Raw genomic sequence first — 17,490 nt, 5'->3', positions numbered from 1 at the left:
GCGGGGGGCGCTGCCATTGGCCGCGCGGGTCACGTGGGGCGGGGGCTGCGACCGCCACAGTAAACATGGAGTCGATCTTCCACGAGCGGGTGAGTGAGGGAGCGAGTGAGGGCCGGGCGGTCCGGCCGCGCCCCGCCGCCCCCCGCCCGTCTTGGGCACAGCGCCGTCGGTTGTGGCCGTCTGGGCCGCGGAGACGGGGGAGGCGCGCGAGCTCTCTGAGGAGCTGCTGGGGCGGCGGTTGGGCCCCGCGCTGACCGCGGGGCAGCCCCCGGCGATGCGCTCGGGCTGTGCCGAGCCGAGCCGCGCCGCGCTGCCATGCCCTGCCTGGCATCCTTCCAGCCYGAGGCAGGGGCTCGTCCTCTGCCTCGGGAGAGAGCCGAGGCCCAAGCGCGACGGTTCCGGTGCCTATGGCCCGTGCCAGCTGAACTCTGCCAGCCCTACAGGGAAGGCAGAGTCAAGGCTGGGCCTTGGCGTTCCCTTTGTCGCGGGTTTGTTCTGAGGACTGCAGAAACAGACCCGCAAGTGTTGGGAGGTGCAGGCTGTAGCTGCTTGTGTATCTTGACAGAAAGCTTGCTTGACTGAGAAATGAGTATGAGCTGCGGCGTGGATCCCTGGGCTCTCAGACCCATCTTCACTGAGCCTGGCTTGGTTGAGGTTGTGTAATGAGCAGGAGTGAAAAAGCTGCTGGAGAAATTGCAGTTCATATACTGGATTTCTGTGTGCCGAACAGTGTTTCCTGTTTTGGAGGACAAATGCTTTTGTGAACTTCTGTGATTTATCCAGATTCCCAAATATGACCTATTTCTGTTTTAATGCGGTTCGGATTTTAATTGGATTTTTTTTCTTGTACTTTGCTTATGTCTCTTCAACTTTATTGTGTTGATCTTAACACTAGTTCCGTTACTTAATTTTCATGTGTAGGGTTGATTTTGTTAGGAAATAAGTAAGATAGCTGTGTATCTTCCTTTAAAAAATTGTTGTTTGGAAATCCATAAAAGCTGAAGAGTGTTCTTTTTGAATAGGTTTGAGTTGCAAAATTTGGCAAGTGTTGTGGTGTTAAGTAGCTGCTGTTCAGAGGGTGCGTGKTGGATTTCAGCCATGATGGCCTCTGCTTCAGTGACCTTGAGTTTTAGTCTAGGTTTGAAAATGGTTGAACGAAATGTACTCTTTTCTTACATGGTCTAGCATATCACAGTATGAAATAACTCTTTTTTATTACTAAGTTTAAGCTTTTTAGTTTAGTAACAAAACTGCTGAAATTGAAGTGATGAAGCATAACGTATTCAAAGTTACAAGGYGATGGTAATTTGTAGTTGCTACAGATTCTGGGGAAGGGGGAGTAGAYAGTTTAATGTGGAATATACCTGCACCCTGGTAAGTTACTTATACAGTTAAAAAGTTGCACCTGAATGYGTTTTAAGTTGAGTAGCAAATATTTGTATTCTGTTATTATTTTAAGGGAAATCCAACTGAATCTCTTTTTTTCTTAAGGGATATTTTTCCCCTGCAAGTTCTGTCAAAATATTTAGAAGTGCTGTATGTTCATGCACATCCCATTATCTGAGTCGTCACACACCAGGTTTTGATAAAAAGTCACGACAAGCATGGTATTTATAAGGAAAGGAAAATTTAAGGAGAAATTTTTCTGTGTAAGGAAAATTTAACAAAACGAAGAACCAAGCAACATGGCATTTTTAAGAGAGAAATAACAGTTGCAGAAAATAGGATTTAACGACTGGACTTCAGGAGTCCCTGTCTAAGAAGCTTGTCATTTCTTTGAGAAGATRCAAGTGATTGAAAACACTGAAAGCAAGGCAGCAGTTTACATCAGGAGAGGTTTCCATGAGRGGATTTCAGGTTATGGAAAAGAAGCAATATTCTGTGCACAAATCAACAAAAGTTCATGTCAGKTATCATGTAGGATCYGGTTTTTGTATTTGGCACTTAATGTGTATCACTTTTGCATACAAAAATTAAAGTTCATTACTTTCACATAATACTGTACAAATACAGAAAGGTTCTTTTAGTGAAATTAAGATGTAAGGCTGCAATACAACTGATTTTCAGAGGTATTTTAGTATCTGCTTCTAAACCAGTTTCATATACTTCTCATGGGGAAACCTGYGATTGTTGAGCAGGTTTTTCTGTTACAGTTTTGTCATATGACCAGCAGTAGGGATGTGGTCCCAGAGGTACAGAAGCTGTGTTTAGCCTTGAGGTTCTTGTTGCAGGAAGGGCGTGAACTGGAGGAAGTTTCTGGATTCCATTGATGCTTGGYTGTACCACCAGTGTAGCTTTAATAGCTCATTGCTCAACTGAGTGATGAAGCTGTAGGAAGACTCTGGAGTAAAGGGAACTTTCGACATTTCAGCTGTAAGGGAGATCATGGGGGAGTTCTACATATGATTTGTATGATGCTTTTATGGAAGTTTAAAGAATATTCCTCAAAGGCATACTCTTGTATTCTTAGTTCCTGTGGCATGTGGGAGTAGTGTTCTGTATTGTTCTTGAAGGGTTTTGTTTTTAACAAGGAGCATGTATATTAGTYCATAATGGAAATAAAAATGAAGGCTGATTAAAACAAAAGAGAAAAGCAGGATTTTAAAGCTTATGTTACTTGTTTTGCACTTGAAGTTACAACTATTTGTAAAACAAAAAGGTTGCTTTTCATGGGAAACTGCTTTGATTGGTTTACATTGCGTTTTTTTTTAAAAGGCAGTATTTTGTCTCACATATGAAAATGATGGAGCCTGRCATGCATTCATTTAGATGAGGTTTTTTTTGAATTTGTACTACAAAATTGTGACTGACTTTTCTAATTAGGTCATTTAAAATTTTGTTGATGTTTTAAAAATGTTACACTATACTTCTATTATCTGTTATGTACTGGGTATGTAACAAAGTATCTGAAATGGTTTTTATTTAAATGGTCTACCAATTAAAAATATTTTCATTTTTTAATATACTGAATTTAACTTTTTTTTCTTGTTTCCTCATCGTTGTTTTGAACMTTTTTAAACCAGTGGTACGAGCTTATTTTATCTACTTTCTATATGTAAATTTCATGTGGAAAAAGACCTTTGCTGGTCCTGCATCTCCTAATCACCTTCTCATCAATAATGTGGAGAGCAGATTGTCAATAGCCATACCTCAAAGGGAAGAAAAGTTAAAAAATAATGAGTGTGTCTGTTGTAGAAGATGTTTGTTACTAGGAAGTAGAAATTTGTTTCATTTCCATGTGTCGATGATTTGGAAGAGGATAGAATCCATTATTCTGATGGTTGCAGAGTCTGTGTGATTTATTGGGTCATTGGCAATTTTTATGGTATTTTCAAAAACAATTTTTACATCGAATTTATTTTCTTTGAGGAAATAAGGTCGTATGCATGCTGGGGTTTTTTCCCATTAAGTTGATGGGAGGGTTGTATTCTATAGCTTGCAGTGTAATACATTCAAAAAATATATGGTATTCTGCATGAATGGGGAAGGCAGGAAGTTTGGCAGAATAAAATGATTGAGTCATTTTACAGAGTTTACATTAACCTGATTTTTTCTTGTTTCTTTTCTTGGGYTTTTTTTTTCTCATCCACTGTTAGCAAGAAGGCTCATTGTGTGCTCAACATTGCCTGAATAATTTGCTGCAAGGGGAATACTTCAGTCCTGTTGAGTTATCCTCTATAGCTCAGCAGTTGGATGAGGAAGAAAGGATGAGAATGGCAGAAGGAGGAGTATCTAGTGAAGAATACAGAACATTTTTACAGGTAAAATACTAGTTTAAGGTTGCTTGATATTTGCCTGAAATGTAATATTTTCTGGCACAGACCTGCTATTCTTGCATAGCTAGACAAGGTTAATTTTCTAGTGCTAAAGCTTTTTATATTTATAGGCCTTTTCATTCATGGATCTTGAATGTGGCATTTCCAAATGTTACTAGTACAGCTTTACAATAATTCTACAAGAAGATATATTACCTTCATCTTACAAGTAGGAAGATCAGGCATAGTGAAAAAAATTCTGTAATTTTCATTTTGTTTTTATAATCCAGTGTCAGATAGGAATAGAAATTCCCATGTCTGTCTGCCCTTAAGCACTGAACATCTCTAAAGGTTTGAGTTTTAAATTAATATGCCTATTTTGGGCATTGTAATCAGCCTTACAGACAAGGACATAAGTTGTTACTTTAAGAATCCACAGTTACATTTATTTTCAAAACTCAATTATTTTTGACCTTTTATGCTTACATCATTTTTCCATTTTCTCCCTCCCCACTTCACATCGAGCAGCAGCCTTCTGTAAATATGGATGATAGTGGATTCTTCTCAATTCAAGTAAGCACAGCTCTCCTCTGACACCATTTCCTGTTCAGGCATATTATATAATTTAAATAGCATGAGMTTTTTCATCTAGTTACCAGTTTATGGTCTTAATGGGATAAAGTACTGGAYTTTCAAATCTTCTGAGTGTTTTCCAGGAAGAACAGTGACTTGCAGTTCTTCAGTTCATGGGCCCTTAAACACATAGGAGAAGCGTGGATTCTGGAACTGTGAAATGACCCCTGCTGGCAATAAGCTTGACTTCTAAGCTGCTTCTTATGGAGCAGAATTCAGATTGCTTTCTCAAATTATACAGTGGAAAGCCCTTGGCAATGATTACAGGGTTATCACAGTGATCTGTAGATTTTTTTTTTTTTTGGGTGTTTTTTTGTTTTGTTTTTTTAGGGCCACAGGGCAAAAGTAAGCAGTAATAAAYACTTAAACCAGAACAACAACAAAAATAATTTTTAACACCAAATTGGGGTTTGTGTCTAGTTAGACCCTAAGTATCTTTGGCTGTCTCCCAGGCTTTCAGAGGTACTTGTCAATGCTCCAGACTGCCTCAAGAGCCTTTCTTCCTTATGGTCAACTTAGCTTAGTTTCTCTGTTTAGTGGGAAAATATTAACAGTTTCGCTTTCCTTCTATTTTTGATTGGGCTGCTTCAGTAACTGCAAAAAATGCTTCCTCCTTCTACTTTTTTTTTCCTGTCATTGCTTTGTCATCTGATGCACAGTGTCTTTCGGAAAGGAAGTTGAATAGTTAACTTAAAAATTCTTACAGCATTATTTTGTTTCTCATTGAAGAGTTATTGTAAAAGAGTTGGTACTCAGATCAATATACTGACTCATCTTGTAATGATCCAGTGATACAGAATTTCCAGTAGTTACTGTAAAATCAAGATAATATGCAGAGGGAAAATAAGGGCAGAGCAGTGCGTTACAAGTAGAGAGATGCCAACTTGTGGAAGGTGAAATTACGGCTTGGTTTAGGGGAGTAAGCTCATTAARACAGTTGAGTTAAATCCTAGTTTTGTTGCTTCTGCTTAGATAAGATATGAGTGTTATGTTTGCGTATAGATTCATGACAGCTGCATTTTGAGTAATGTGACTCCTRGGGTTCCTGGCCGATTTCAATGTTTTGAAATCTCCTATTTATGAAGAAGGTATAATTGGTGTAGCCAAGATGGTTGCAATGCTTGAATTTAGATTTGAACTGTTTTGACTCATGCAAAGTGTTATTTTTGGACAGGTTATAAGCAATGCCTTGAAAGTGTGGGGTTTAGAACTAATCCTCTTCAACAGCCCAGAGTACCAGAGACTTGGGATCGATCCTATGTAAGACTCCTTTAGCATTCTGCTTTTATTTTACTGAAAAAATACTCTTGATCTATGATTTAAATCTTTCTTTAAAATTGCTCTTCAAGCTGTGTTGCATTTTGATGTTTGTATTAGCCCCTCGATTTTTTTTTAAAATTTTTTTTTTTTTGGGGGGGTGCATGAGTTCATCTGTCCTCTGGGCCTTCATGGTATTTTAGTGTCTGTGGCATCAAAGGTATATGGAGATTTCAGTGATACTGACAACTTCCTAAATGATATAAAAGCAGTATGAGTTTTCTGTAATGTAACATCAATGGTTGTGTTGCTGAAATTTATTTAATAAAGTTCAAATTAGTGGTAGCAAAAATCTTAAACATTATTATGTACTCTGATTTTAGAGTATTTAATTTTATTTACACCTTTTGTTTTTCTTTTTACAGAAATGAAAAGTCATTTATTTGTAATTATAAGGAACACTGGTTTACAGTTCGAAAGTTAGGAAAACAGGTGACACTGTCTTTTTTTATTTTAAAATTGACTTCAGAAATGGGTGTGGAAAGTGTTTGCAAATAGATTGTGCAAGTGTGCAAGCTTTTRCAAGCTTTTGCTACGGTTTGGTTTAATAGTATCCCATATTAAAAAAAAARTAAATCTTTGTTTTATCACAAAAATGCCAGGCAGGTCACTGTAAATGTTAGCCTGGGGAAAGACTGTCATCTAAGGATCAATTCCCTGGTGAATCTGTCCTTTAGAGAGCTGCAGCTCTGGTAGTGTCTGATGTGACTTCTTAAGCTATTTTCTTTTTTATTTTCCTTCATGAAATACTGAAGAAAAATTGTAYTCGGGGGTGGGGGGAGAGAAGGGAATCTTGAACAAGGATTAGGATCCCTACAGAATGTAAACTTATTTTAAGACAGTAAGTTACTGATACTGTAAAATAATTTTGTTTAAATGGGCAGTAGTTATAAGTAAAAGTTCAAAGTTTTGATGAATAATGATGGATACTCAAAAGAGTATCCATTAGAATGAGGCTGGGGAAAGCAGAATCACAACTTAGTACTATTACAGAAAGCTTTGAAATAACTGTATTCTATGCAGAAAATAGTTACTAAACATAAGGGATGGCCATSTTAGTATGTGGTACATATGTAACAACTCAGTTCATATCCATGTCCCTTACACCAATGCAGTCTTTTATTTCAGTAGCTAATTATTGTTCTGGATCATACTTCATAAGCTTTTATACAACATCAGCTGATTTGGTGTTTGATTTTTTTCAGGTCTTTTTTTTTGTAGAAAGCATTCATAGCTTTTAGATTCTGTAATAGTMGGACAGAAGTCTCTTTGCCCATTTGATTCATTTTTGCAAGTTCTAGCTACTTAGATTGTCATCTGGATTTTAAAAATAAAGAAAAATCACCCGTGAGTGAGAAAACTAAACTACTGTTCTGCTTTAGTTTAAAAGTCTGGCTAATGTTTACAGGCAATTTTTGTTTATTTGATATCAAAGAGGCTGGATGTTCTCTTAAAAGTGTGGAAATGCTCCTTATAATRCAATGCAACCATGTTGGGTGGAATTTTATGAGAGCACAGTCTAGCCCAAAACATCCTAAATTGGTGGTGGAATGTCTTTTGTCTTTTTGTATGTGCAGCTTGTAACCACATGAAGATAATACTAAGTGTCTCTTATGTAGACGGTAATGAGAAGATTTCACAAAATAGTTTGACTTAGATTTATTTGACCTGCCTCTCTTTTGTTACAGTTAAAACAAAATTAGTTTAACAAAACGTTCTCCCTCATAATGACTTTTAAAAGTTGCCATAGTCTGTCCATCATATTTTTACACTTTTTATTCCCCACTCTTCTGCACTATTGGTCTTTTTACCCTTTCCTGGTGGCAAACAGTGTTTTTGGCAAATTAAGTGATTGCATGACAGGGTGGTGGATAGTATTGTTATGGGCCTGGCTGCAAGTGTATGTGTGCATACATGGAGGTTTGGGTAGATCAGTGCATTTCTGTGAAAATGGAGATAGCAGAAGCAGAATTCTATCTCAAATGATGCTTCCTGGTTAAAACTGGATAATACTGAATGAGTTGGTCTTAAAAAAACTCCATCAGATTAATTGCGATATATATGGGGGTTTAAAAGTAGAATATTTTGTTTCACATTGAATATATTTTCTCTCTAGAAGTTTTATGTAAGTATAATACAGTTTCTCTCTAGAAGAATTATAAATTACTAGTTGTGGTCTTTGGGGAACTAGAAATGCCTTGTATATGTTTATGTGAAGTGACCCCTGTTGTAATATAGTGCTATACTCTCAGCATATTAAATTTTAGTGAATTTTTCTTAATTTTCATGTTCAAAAATTATCTGAAAAAGGGGTAAGCACTAGTTTTCAGCATCACCAGCTATTAAAATTGGAATGTTCAATGAAAGTATTTAATGGAAATAATTCAATGTCTATTGCCTGTATTTATTMATTTCTTAACACACAGCATTAACTGATGAAAGGTTTCTTACTTCATTAGTCTCAGGTTTAAAACTAGAATTAAGCAGATTTTTGGAATGATGTCTGGAGTAAATCAGAATACAGTGGTTAAGGATTTTCTGTTTTAATGTGTTTCCTTGGTATCAGTATTCAGTAATGGGAGAGAGCATGCAGTAATTTCCACACTTCAGATGTCCTATTAGAGTATTTGAAGGGTAACCTTTAGCAGTATAAGTGTTATGCTTCAAAAAACTGTTACTTGATAATTTATTTTACTAGATTTTTTTTGTGTTTTCCAAAATAGAAAATTACCACAATGTACATAAACGGATTACTGAGTAATCTTCATGCTAATTTGTTCTCTCAACGTTTTTTTAATTACAGTGGTTTAACTTGAACTCTCTCTTGATGGGTCCAGAACTAATATCAGATACATATCTTGCACTTTTCTTGGCTCAATTACAACAGGAAGGTAATAGTAACCTGTAGATGTTAAATCTCATTACTTAAATCTAGGTAAAAATCAGTATTTCTTAGAACTTATGTATTCAGTTAACTATCCTTACTTTTATGATTGAAATAGTGAAATAACCCAWGTCCTTCTAATGAAAGGTAGAGTCTTACATCTTAATAAGTTGCACATGATTGTAGTCTATGTAGTGTACATTTTAGAGTGTTAATACTTGCACTTTAACGCTGTAGACTTACAATTTCTTTTTCTCAGGTTATTCCATATTTGTAGTAAAAGGTGACCTGCCAGACTGTGAGGCTGATCAGCTACTGCAGATGATTAGGGTACAGCAGATGCAGCGACCAAAACTAATTGGAGAAGAGGCAGCACAGTCAAGAGATCACAGGTAAGGTAAATAAAGATTTCATTTTAATAATGTTCAGTATGATTGGTTTGTGATTTGGAAGTAATGAGAAGTATCTGTAGTTCAATATTTACTGCTGTTGTGCGCAGTAAAAGCAAGCTGATAGACTAAAAATGCTGAATTTTTGAGTAAAGGCTATCTTAATAAGGATTGAGTCTTTCCATATGCATAAGCATATAAKAGTGCAGATTTTTTACTTAGGGATGAAAATGAGTTAGCAAATCTTATAAACTATTATAAATAGTAATTATTCTATAATTAAGACTGATTCATGCATTCTGTCATAAGTAGAAAAGAATGAAAAACTGATCTCTGAATTCCATATCATGTAAATCATGCAGCATTCCCTTTTGRAATCATTTTGCTGTAACATTGTGGTGCTGCTCATTTTTTATGCATTCTGCTTAATATAATAAAACATCATTCAAAGCATCTAAAATAATACTATCTAACAGCTCCTTGTCAACATGTGCATTGCTTTAGAGTGCTGTGTGTGGCTGATACGTTTTAAGGTCACTCTACAGTCACTTGCAGCCCTTTCGTGCTTTTTCGTTTTTTAGGAAAATATTTATRTAACAGACTTTCATAGCAATGTTTTTTTTCAAAGTTTAACCTAGATTTATATCAGCAGAACATATTAACTTTAAATCTCACAATAAAATATAATATAATTTCTATCTGAATTTTGCAGGCTACCCAGAAGTGATGTGGACCAAGCAATAGAAGTTAACCATCCTTTTGATGGAACAGGCATTTTAGACGAAGATGAAGAGAATTTTCAGAGAGCCCTGGCTCTAAGTAGGCAGGAAATTGATATGGAGGATGAAGAAGCTGATCTTCGCAGAGCCATTCAGCTCAGCATGCAAGGTGCAGTGCTCATCGAAATTTCTTACAGTGCTTGTGTTACTTATTCTTTAAGCAGCTCCTGGAATCAGTTTGTCAGGCACTTTTTCCAGCATGAATCAAACTCTCTGGAAAGACTTGCTTTGAGGCATGGAGGGACAATCCAGAATGATCTGTAGCTGTCTCCCTTCTGCTTTTCAAAAATATTTGAATTGCATGTTGCCATTGATTACTAGGAAGGAGGAACAAATTGGCAAAGGGTGGCAGGAGGAAAGGGAACCATCCTAAGGTGAGGAAGAGGAAGCGTATCAAGCGAAGTAACTCTAGGTGTTTAGTTCTCCAGCAAGTCTCTTCCTTCCTCTCAAATTTGAAGGCATTTCTTAAGATGTATTTATTTCATTTACTAACTTCATTTTATTATAATTAATAGGATGTGGCATGTTCTGGTTTTAGGTAGCCGTCGAAGTGAGCTCTCAGGCTCATTATCACAGAATGTTCCTCAGTCGTCTCACAGCAGTCAGACAGACTCCCTTTCTTCAGAAGAGCTGCGAAGGAGAAGACAAGCATACTTTGAAAAGTAAAGTAGCTGATAGAAATCTGCATGTGGAAGTACATACTGTGTTTTTCAGTGCTTTTGGGGCATGGATGGGTTTCTTACCGAGGTTCAGCTCAACTTTTCTGTCTTAACATGATTTCCTAACAGTACCTGAATTTTGCTATTCTCAGGTGGTTCCTACAAAGAAACAGGTAGTAAGAGGATGTTTGTGAATAATGCAACAGCAGTCTTGTGAAGAAAGAAAATATGCATTATAGAAGTATTTAAAATTTAATCCTGTAAATATCTGCAATYACCTTCCCGACAAAAAGTATTATTTCACTAAGACTTTGCTTCTGATAATGATGCTTCTCATATGCACCATACAAAAGCACTGTATATATTTTATGTTACTGTTCTGGTGCACCTTCTTAATACATAGTTGGGTTATGGTAGCTTTTCCTTATCTCTGCCTTATAGTAATGGAGGAAATAAAGACCAGGGAGAAATGCTATGGATGGGAGGAGTTAGATTTGCATGATAGGATAAGAATGCAGAGCTTCCAAATCCTGGGAAAATAGTCATGTGGCTCAGAGTATAGTACTGGGAAGACAGATGTCTGAAGGTTAGCAGGRTGAAATGATGAAAGAGATTTTGGGCACAGGGGTGTTATTGTACCAAACAGCTGCTACTTTGACTCKTGGCCCTCCTTATAATGAAATGAACTTGATTTGGCTCTCATACTGATGTTAATCTTACTCTCTTACAAATTTATAACACTTTCAGGCAGCAACAACAGCTACAGCAGCAAGATCAGACCCCAAACCTACAGGAAAAGGCAACTCTTAGCTCAAGCGCCCCAGAAGCTGGCCCAGGTATTGTTTTTTAAACYTATATCTGACAATGAAATACCTTTTCCAACTATGTGTTGTTTCTTAGTTTTCCTTGGCTGCCTACTYTGTCACTTCAGCAGCCATTCAAACTGCATATCACAGCTATTACTGTATTGGCAATGAAGGAAAGGATCACTTTCCTGAGAAGCCTGTTTCCCTCTGAATGTAAATATCCTGTTTCAAAGTGAAGAGCACTGCTATTAGACCACTTGAGGTCTGGCTTTGCTTTTTGTTTTGATTGTCTTGAGCATTACAAATTGGAGTCTTTGGAATTTGTGCAAACTGTTTGACAACTTGGAGTAATACCTGACAAAATTACTGGAACAGTTTTCAGAAGAGCTAAGTGTAAACCTTACCAGTGTTAGGTATGGGTGATCCAAGTCAGTGAAAAACTATTTGCAAGATGTTCAGTATTTTGAAAACAAAACCAGCTTTTTGGGTGGGGTGGGAAAAGCTGGGTGTGGACCAAAGGAACAACAAAAGAATTTAACTATAATTAAGAACTTTGAATTTATTATACCTTGTATACATTTATTGTCTTTAGGAGGTGATATGAGCGAAGAAGACATGCTTCAAGCAGCCATGAATATGTCTCTGGAATCTGTTAGAAACCACTTGAATGCAGAAGAGGAGAAATAACATCATTTTTTCCTCTCTTACTGTCAAAACGCTAAGTCTCCATTAAAATTCTACTCTGTGAATGTTGCACAAGCAGGGTTCATTTCAGAGTTCTGGAAGCAGGAATGAAAGGGGGGCTGTGGGATGTCAGTTTAAAGAGGATCTGCAAATATGAAAAAGATTGCACTAATTTATAAAACTGTAGCACTCCTACTACAAAACATTGCTCCCGAGAGTAGTGGTGTTAAAAATACTGAAACTATTAACCCAAACAAAGTTAGACAAGGGTAGCAGCTGTAACTTGCATTTAAGAATAAGTTTAAATTGTTTTGAACTATTCGGTAGAAGATATAAATGGTGCTGAAAACAGCATCAACTGATTTTCTTTACTACTAATGGAAAAACAGATACAAGTAATAAGTTAYGCTCATAAATTCTTTATAATAGATTCCTCTAAAATGGGGAGAGTAAATTCTGTTCATCTTAAATAATTTATTTTGGGRTTATTATGAATGACTTAACGTCAACTTTTTTATCCTGCTGTCCACTTTTGAAATGATCCATTCTGCAGGAGAAAAAAGAATCCATAAATTTCATACTTTTCAATTCAAGACAAAATTTTCAGTGTATTGTTGATTATAATGTTACTCCTGAGTCTTTTAGTGATTTCTGACTTTCTAACACTTTTCAGTTTTACTTCCAATTCCAATTGTAAAATTTTAGTTTAACATACATTTTTAATATGCTGTCTTTTAGCAGATAACTTGCCTTATTTGGGGGTTTTTGATGTTCTTGTTTGTTTTTAATTATTGCTTTCTTARGTTCTTTCTTGTTAAGCCACTGTCTTTTTACTACAAAAGTAGCATATACTCAGTTGGGTTGAACAGGTTTTCTTTTCTACCTCTTCCAGTGTCTTTTGCTCTTCAAGCTCAACCCTTCATTCTGGCCTTTCRGTATGAAAGAGCTGTAACTGAGTCTAGGAGGAAGTAGGAGGGGATTTAGGTGCCATAAAGTCAGTGCCACACAAATAAGGTGCATTCCTGCCATCTGAAATGACCCCTGTGCAAGTAGCTGTTTTAAGAATGAGTATTTATGCCTGTGTGGATGTACTTTCTGAAATGCTTTCTATGAGCGTCTGTCAGAATGTTGCAGTTTTTTCAGAAATGGCCTTTATTCACGCACCTTACAATTTTTTATCATGCTGTTTCTGATCCTGAGAAAAATTGGGGAGCAAAGTATGTGAGATAGCTTATGCTATTGGTTGTAAGACATTTGCATTGATATCTATCTAGGATGAATGTGTAACAGGGTGACCAAGCCTGACTTTGAACTTCAGTGCAACAGAAGAGAGATGTTTCGTTTGCCTAAATGGTGCTTGAAATACAAATTCTGTTTACATATAAATTATATGGAAATATGTTGTAGATAGAGTATATAAGCTGTAGTCCAATTAAAGCATTAACATTTAGCACAGGCATTCTAAGAATCTKTCAAAGATAACCCCAAGTTTCTTTATCAAAATATTCTGAAGTGACATCTGTGCACAATAGTAACATTTAATTAAAATTACTAGCAAATACACATTCAGCATCAAGTAGTACTGTCCATGAAAGGGCTCTTACCTCTCAGTAAAGATTTGTTTACAGCAATGATTTCCTGATAGCTTAGGATATTATTATGTTATACATAATTGGGCTTAATTCTGCTTTTCTTATCCATGTACTGGATTTTCACCAATGTCACCAGAACCACTGGTATGTATAAGACATGTCTTAATGTGGATTTTGACGTGAGACAGCACTACTTTTTAAAAACTGATTTTTGTCTTGYTTTAATAATTCTGTCATGCACATTATAATTATTTATAATGTCTCAAATTAATATAGCTGAACAATGACTTTAAAAGTCCTTGTGTGCATATGCTATTTTGAAATGTGATATTTTTCAGGATTTGATTTTTTGCTTGCAGTTTGAAATTTCTGTTTYATAGCAAGAAAGGTGTCTAAAATGCTGATTTTTTTTTTCTCATCTGTCAATTAACCACAGCTTAATTTTCCTTGTTTTGTTGTGCCATAAACTAATTCTGAAATAAGACTCATTTTTATAAATAGGTGTAGACTRGCAATCTGATGCCAGTACATGGAACTCAAACTTTTTATTCTTTATTGTAAGAATATAATTAAAATGTATTATAGCTATAGCTCTCACAGTAATAATCTCAGCCCTTTAAATTGCATCGACTGTAACCCAGGCCAACTGAATGATTTTATAATCACTAAAACATGGAGGTTTGCCTTTGAACTTTGATGTCACTGAAACTTCACGTCGTAAGTCAGTTCATCACCCAAGTGTTTTTAAATGGAAGGAATATKAAGTGTCAGTGCCTGAAAACCCAACTGAGTCAGTGATCACAGGAGTAACCATTTCCCTTTCTGTGTAGAAGCCTTGTCACTCAACAAATACTAGTTTGATTTTTAAAGAAATGTCAAGTTGAATGATGTAGACATAAGTGTCTATATAAGCAGTTACAAGATTTAAGCTACATCTGTTAATTCATGGGATTGTGTCACTGGAAAAGACCTGCAAGAATCCAACCATTAACCCAGCCAAGTCCACGACTAAACGTCATGTCCCTAAGCRTCCTACACCTCTTTTAAATAGCTCCAGGGAGGGGACTCAGCCACTTGCTTGGGCAACCCTGTTCCAATGGTGGACAACCCTTTCAGTGAAGAAATACTCCCTGAATCTCCGCTAGTGCAAACTGAGGCCATTTCCTCTCATCTTGTCACTTGTTACCTGGGAAATGAGGCTGACACCTACCTCACTACAACCTCCTTTCAGGACTTGTAGGGAGTGACAGAGTCTCTATTTGAACTGTACCTAAGGAAAAGACTAATACTGATTGCTGGCAGTACATATTTTATAACCCAGGCCTCAAGTTCAAAATGTGTGGACTTGACAAGAAGCTGTCAATAAAACACTGATGTCATTTTTTGGCGTGCATTCTTTCAGTGATAAGTAGTTCTCAATGTAGCTTAACCGTACTTCTAAGGTGTTTACTAATGTAGAGCATACTCCTGGTATTATCTACCCTCTCAAGTGGAWGGGTTGGGGATTTTTTCCCTGTGTTACAGCTTTAGGCCGAAGTCCAGTGTGAGGGAGCAGACTTTGACTTTTTACTTTTTTTTTTTTAATTACAGAATAATATTTGAGGGAATTTCAGACTTCATTCATCCAACAGGTTTTTAGTATGATCCAGTGAATAGTCCATGTGACATAATTTATGGTTTTCTGCCACTAGAAATCGAAGGGGCAGGGGGACTGAGTGATACATTAAATATCTTCCAAAATTACTTCTGTAAGTATAAGTCTGCAAACTGCTTTTCACTGTTTTACAGTGAGGACAGGAGGAACAAGAGTTGCAATGCAGTCATGCTTGCATGCAATCCTTGTTAGGCACAGCAAGTACAAATATCAGCTGTTTAAATGCTTACATTTTTCTAGATTTAAAACTAATCTGATACAATACTAGCATAGTTTAACTTTGGGCTCCCTGTGCCCTTTGAACTGCAGCAAATTTAAGTGTAATTTTCAGCTAAGGTACTCTTCTTGTCATACTTTATTACTTTGCAGACTACTTGAAAATAACCAATACAAATTTAAATCAATTACGTGTTTTTATGTTGGGCTATTGCTTTTATTACAAACTTATGGAATGGTGGGGGGCCATTCAGAATGGTTTCTGTGGGTGTCTAGTAGACTAATATTATCATTTGCAAGCTGCTTTTATTACGAAACTGACAGACTTTAACATGTTTTTGTTAATTTTTAACAGTTGTAAAATGTCACATCTTCTAGAATTATTGATTTAAATAATAATGAAAATATGAAAATGGTGGCCTTTGTACTGAAAAATACAGCATAAAGGAATAGGATCAAAAAACTAGAACTCAGACTAACAAAGAAGTATTATTTTGCAATTTGTGTTACCAGGACGTCACTTTTAAAGGAATTGAAATAGGAATCCAAGGAAAAGAAAAATTGATATGGAAACTTCTTGAGGGCTTAGATAGAAAATTATGTTGTTCACTTGATAAGCCATTACTGTTTTGCATAAAACAAACTTAAGCCCTGGAAAATCTTGGTAATTATTCACAAATCATTATTTGTGAATTATTCACCAAAAAAAAAGGGAAAATAGGTCTAACAGGTAATACATGCCTGTTATATATACATAGAATGAGTTGTACCAGTGAGAATAATACTTATACATAAAACTGTCTGGGTCCAAATACTCAGTTCTTCAGTTTTGAATTAGTAGCTTTGTCTAGTATCTGGGTTTTCATCTTAAAAGCATGAGCTCTTTTGCAATAAACTTTTTTAATCTTCATACACACATTTTGCCTTATTTGCATTTCAGAGATGGATGGAGTGCTGTGGTATTTAACCTGCCGTAGTCACCTTCTTCTCCATTACAGTTCATCAAGACAGTTAGCATGTGTGACTTTCAACTGCTTTTACCAAATCAAACTATTTATACATTTCCTTTGTTAAGAAAAACAAATAATTATAACTATTCTTTTAATCTCCCCTCATCCTCAGTACAGCCACTGTGTGAATTCAGGAGGGGACTTATAAGAGTTTGAACRAAGGGATGTAATATTTAAATGCAATTGTGCAAAAGCAAAATGGGAAAAAAAAAGAAGATAAAAACCTCAAGATTGCTATTAAAGCATGTAAGCATTGATTTAAATTTTATTTTTTGCTATATGAAACCCCTGTGTACAAATCAGTGTAGAGTTAGGATTTCGTAAGGGAATAATTTTTTTCATCTCTTGCCTAATAGTTGTGTATTTTAGAGAGAATTTTCAGTAATAGATCTTTTGTCAAGACTGTTTTCAGATCACATCTTTGACTCTGGATTCCTGTATGATTTTTGTCTATTTTGTATATATAAAGCATAGAATACTGAAAAGATTTTAAAAGGGAACGCTGGAATGCTTTGTCATTGTTTTGACTGGAAAATGGCAGCACTGTTCGATATTTTGAAAATGCTCTCCAAATAGGCATGAATATATATGGTTGTATTTGATATCACTTTTTAAAATAAATATAATTATAGCTTCTAATGTTTCTCTCTTAAGTCTTTGCATATGTGCTTTCCCTTATGTGTGGATTGGGTTCAGAATCACCAAGTGGGCTTTGCACCAGAGGGGTGTAGGCATAAGCAGTGGAATAGTTTTCTATTGCTGAATTTCATCATCTCTGATGTCTTTGCATCTGTTGATACTCCAGAAATTATATAAAGAGACGCTACTGGTAAGGAAGAAAGTTAGTGCCAATTAAATTTATGTTGCATCTTTTCAAATTGCATGCTTTCTAAATTTTAAAATACGTTTTCCTGCTTTGCTGCCAGAATACTCATTCTTTTTGTGACACAATGCATTGCTTTTGTATTTTAGTCAAAACAGAGTATACTGGATGATTGCTGTGCGCTCTTATTAACAGTGGAAGAAGTCAGGTAAAATAATTTGCAATGCTAAATAATCAATTTCTAGTTTTGGAAGAGTAGTAATTGAAAAGAGGGGGACAAAAAGCCTTC

General features: G+C 36.1%; 1 protein-coding gene across 4 annotated transcripts; it reads left to right on the top strand.

Moving 5' to 3' along the window:
- Positions 1 to 5: 5 nt before the first annotated feature.
- On the top strand, positions 6 to 17,031 carry ATXN3 (ataxin 3). 4 transcript variants are annotated; one of them, XM_057370616.1, is made up of 11 exons: positions 6 to 89; positions 3,597 to 3,761; positions 4,284 to 4,328; positions 5,563 to 5,648; positions 6,071 to 6,137; positions 8,509 to 8,596; positions 8,849 to 8,981; positions 9,691 to 9,866; positions 10,296 to 10,419; positions 11,164 to 11,252; positions 11,815 to 17,031. In XM_057370616.1, exons 1-11 carry the CDS (start codon positions 66 to 68, stop codon positions 11,907 to 11,909), a joined length of 1,092 nt encoding a protein of 363 aa, XP_057226599.1. In that variant the 5' UTR covers positions 6 to 65; the 3' UTR covers positions 11,910 to 17,031. The 4 variants fall into 4 exon arrangements, with proteins under 4 accessions (XP_057226599.1, XP_057226600.1, XP_057226602.1 ...); XM_057370618.1 differs by lacking the exon at positions 6 to 89 and adding an exon at positions 307 to 2,373; XM_057370617.1 differs by lacking the exon at positions 4,284 to 4,328.
- The last annotated feature ends 459 nt before the right edge of the window (positions 17,032 to 17,490 follow it).

The sequence above is a fragment of the Malurus melanocephalus genome, unplaced genomic scaffold, assembly GCF_030028575.1.
Source record: "Malurus melanocephalus ecotype Western Australia unplaced genomic scaffold, MMel_1.1 scaffold_129, whole genome shotgun sequence".
NCBI classification, from domain to species: Eukaryota; Metazoa; Chordata; class Aves; order Passeriformes; family Maluridae; genus Malurus; species Malurus melanocephalus.
The sequence above is the reverse complement of the archived record's forward strand: the minus strand, read 5'-3'. Positions and strand labels throughout refer to the sequence as shown.

Coding starts and splice junctions, on each gene's coding strand:
- ATXN3 (XM_057370616.1), top strand. CDS start 66: ATGGAGTCGATCTTCCACGAGCGG. Junction 9,867..10,295: donor CATTCAGCTCAGCATGCAAG/GTGCAGTGCTCA, acceptor TTCTGGTTTTAG/GTAGCCGTCGAAGTGAGCTC. Junction 11,253..11,814: donor CGCCCCAGAAGCTGGCCCAG/GTATTGTTTTTT, acceptor TATTGTCTTTAG/GAGGTGATATGAGCGAAGAA.